Below are 2,975 nucleotides of genomic sequence, written 5' to 3'. Positions count from 1 at the left end.
GCCCCGGGCGGCGCGCACAGGCGGCAGGTGCGCGCCGCGTTCCCACTCGCCGTCTTGGACTCACCGCGGTGGACTCGAGCGGCTTGTGCAGCGCGCAGTGCAGTCTGCAGAGCAAGTAGAACACCACCAACGCCAAGCCAAAGCTACCGAAGGCCAACGCCTTCCGGACACACGGCAGCCGACGCACCGGGCAGCCCGCCACCTCCTCCATCACGGCCCGGGATGCATCCACTGGGGCTGGGGCGCAGGGCATGCAGGAAGCCCTGGAAGAACTGGGAAGCCACCGAAGACAGCCCTGGGGCTTCTGCAGGCTTTAACCTGTGAGGGAGCGGCCCGCCCCTCGCTGGGGATGCCCCGCCAATGGGAAAGACTCTGAGCTGCAGGGAATCCCCTCTGGCTTCCCTAAGCCCCCAAATACCAGGTGGGACAGGGCAGAGTGAGAGGGCGACGACGGGGTGGCCCAGGGTGGCCCCGGGGAGTCGCCCGCCCCCTTCCTGTCCTGAGGCAGGGGACGTTCAGTTTCCTATTTGGTTCCTGGCTCTCGGCCTCCTCCTGGAGTTCATTCATTCACTCAAACCTTAATTGAGCATCTCTTAGAGACAAAACGCGTGCTGGCCACAGGTTCAGGGGGAAGCCAGGGAGTGGGGGACACACATGTCCCTGAGCCCTTTCCATCTTCCCAGCTTCCCTGGAGGTCAGGCGGCCGACCTGCCCAACGGGACCAGAGTAGTGACGCAGGGCACCTCCGAGCTGGCTCTTCCAGGCATCCCACATGGCACAACCGTTCTCTCCGCCGCCTCCTCCTGCTTCCGGTCACCTGTTCCCGACGGCTGCACTGGCGCGAACTGTCTGCTCCGATTTCTGTATTCCTGGGATCCCGGGGTGTGAACTCACTGGGAGATAGGGTCTTTGCTGATGCCCGGAGGATGAGGGTGGGCGTAAATCCAATGATTGGTGTCTTTATGAGAAGGAGATTGGCCCCATAGCCTAGTGGTTAAGGGTGCTCCCACTTAACGTGGCCAATCATGGTTTAAAGGCAGCTTAGAAAACAAACACTTTCTATCTTTTCCTGAGCCGTAGGTAAAAAGTAGAAGGATTTAATTGTGCTTTGGATTTCCAGTTTTCTTACGGTAAATAGGACCCTTCATACCACTTGTAGTTCTTTTTTTTTTTTTAATTTTAGTTTTTAGCCATGGGGCATGTGCACTCTTGAGAGAGACAGAGACAGAGGGAAAGTGAGAAATCACCCCCTTCCATCCCCTGCAGGGGATGGCTATGCTGCAATCCCTTCTCCTCTTGAGATTTTGGGCACACACGTATGTGCCCAGTGTGTTTTGAGCTACGGGGTCCGGGCCTCCATCCGTGGTCAGCCATGTGGGAGTCCAGCGCTGTAAGCACCATGCCACCTGCTGGTCCTTTTTCTCTTTTTCTGATGAGAAAAGCACACTTATAAAAAGCATGACAGGGACCAGCAGTTGGCAGAATGGCTATGTTGTGGACTCCCATGTAGTCGACTGCGGTTCGAGTCCCAGACCTGGTGGCTTAAACTCACACCGGACACGTGTGTGTGCGTGCCCAAGATCCTGAGAGGAGAATGGAGGAGAAGGGATTGCGGCATGGCCATCCCCCCCGAGGGGTGATTTCTCGCTTTCTGTCTCTCTGTCTCTCTCTGTCTTTGTGGCGAGCGCACGCGCCCTATAGCAAAAACCTCTCCAAAAAAAAAAAAAAAAAAAGACAGAGAGTTTACACCCTAAAGCATAACAATATCTTAGAAATCAGTAACAAAAAAAATATATAATACCAGAGAAGTGAAAAAAAAAAGAAAAGGGAACAGAGGAAAGTGAGAAATAGACTACAGGCTATATAAAGACTATCTAGTTAACCATTAACAGAAGAAAAGCCACTTTTTAAAAGAGAGGTTTTTGCTATAGGGCATGTGAGCTCCCTGGAGAAACAGAGGCAGATAGAAAGCGAGAAATCACTCCCTGAAGGGGTAGGGGACGGTCTCACTGCAATCCCTTCTCCATTCTCCTCCTGTGTGAGTTTGAAGCCTCAGGGCTGGGACTTGAACCATGGCTGGCTAATTGAGAGGCCCGCAACACAACCACTATGTGATCTTGTGATCTGAAAACAATCTTTTTTTTAAAGTATTATTTTATTTAACTCTATTTATTTATTTTTATCTTGACGAGAGAGAGAGAGAGAGAGAGAGAGAAAGCAAGCTACCACATCTGAGACTCCAACGGCAGTTGGCCACGTGGGAGTCCAGCGCCCTAACTCACCATGCCACCTGGCCCCGAAAACAGTCATTTTAAAAAAAAATTGTTTTCAGTTTGCTGTAGAGTACATGCGCTCATCAGAAAAATGGAGAGAGAGGTCAGGACGGGGTCGGAAATCACAGAGAATAATGGGAAATATCCACTGCATTCTTATGAGTCTAGCAAGCCATGTGTTACCACAGAGAGCAATAATAATCCATCCTGGTCCCCATTCTCAATGGCTTATAACCTCTTACTCAGACCTAGAGGCCTCCTGGTTCAAATATAAAAGTGAGGGGACCAGCACGTGGTGTGGTGGTTAAGGGCGCTGGACTCCCACATGGCTGACTACAGTTCGAGTCCCAGACCTGGCAGCTTGCTTTCTCACACTCTCTCTCTCACTCTGTCCCTCTCTGGTCAAATTAAAATAAATAAATAAAGTTAAAACAAAATAATTATTTAAAAAGTGGGTATTCTATTTAGTCACCAACACAAGGTTCTGAAACGCGATGTTGGAGCCCTTCCTACCGGAAGGATTCTGCCACGCCACGTCTTCTTCATTCCCCTCTCGGGATCTTGGGCACGCATGCACGTGTGCGAGTGACAGATAACTTCACATCTGGATTCTAAGATCGGAAGTCCACCCACATCTGCAGGAGGACAACCTGCTCAGATCTTTTTTTTTTTTTTTTAAGGGGGAGTTTTTTCCTAAGGGCA

General features: G+C 51.1%; 1 protein-coding gene across 1 annotated transcript in view; it reads right to left on the bottom strand.

The window, feature by feature from the left end:
• CD70 (CD70 molecule) overlaps positions 1–211 on the bottom strand; it is a 9,774-nt gene extending 9,563 nt beyond the window's left edge. Inside the window, exon 1 of the mRNA XM_006170282.2 lies at positions 65–211. Within this exon, the coding sequence (XP_006170344.1) occupies positions 65–211 (147 nt within the window). The remainder of the gene's footprint in view (positions 1–64) is intronic.
• Positions 212–2,975: the final 2,764 nt, after the last annotated feature.

This window comes from Tupaia chinensis, unplaced genomic scaffold (genome assembly GCF_000334495.1).
Source record: "Tupaia chinensis unplaced genomic scaffold, TupChi_1.0 Scaffold148210_1, whole genome shotgun sequence".
Lineage (NCBI taxonomy): Eukaryota > Metazoa > Chordata > Mammalia > Scandentia > Tupaiidae > Tupaia > Tupaia belangeri.
Note: the sequence above shows the minus strand (reverse complement) of the source record. Positions and strands in the feature narration are given on the sequence as shown.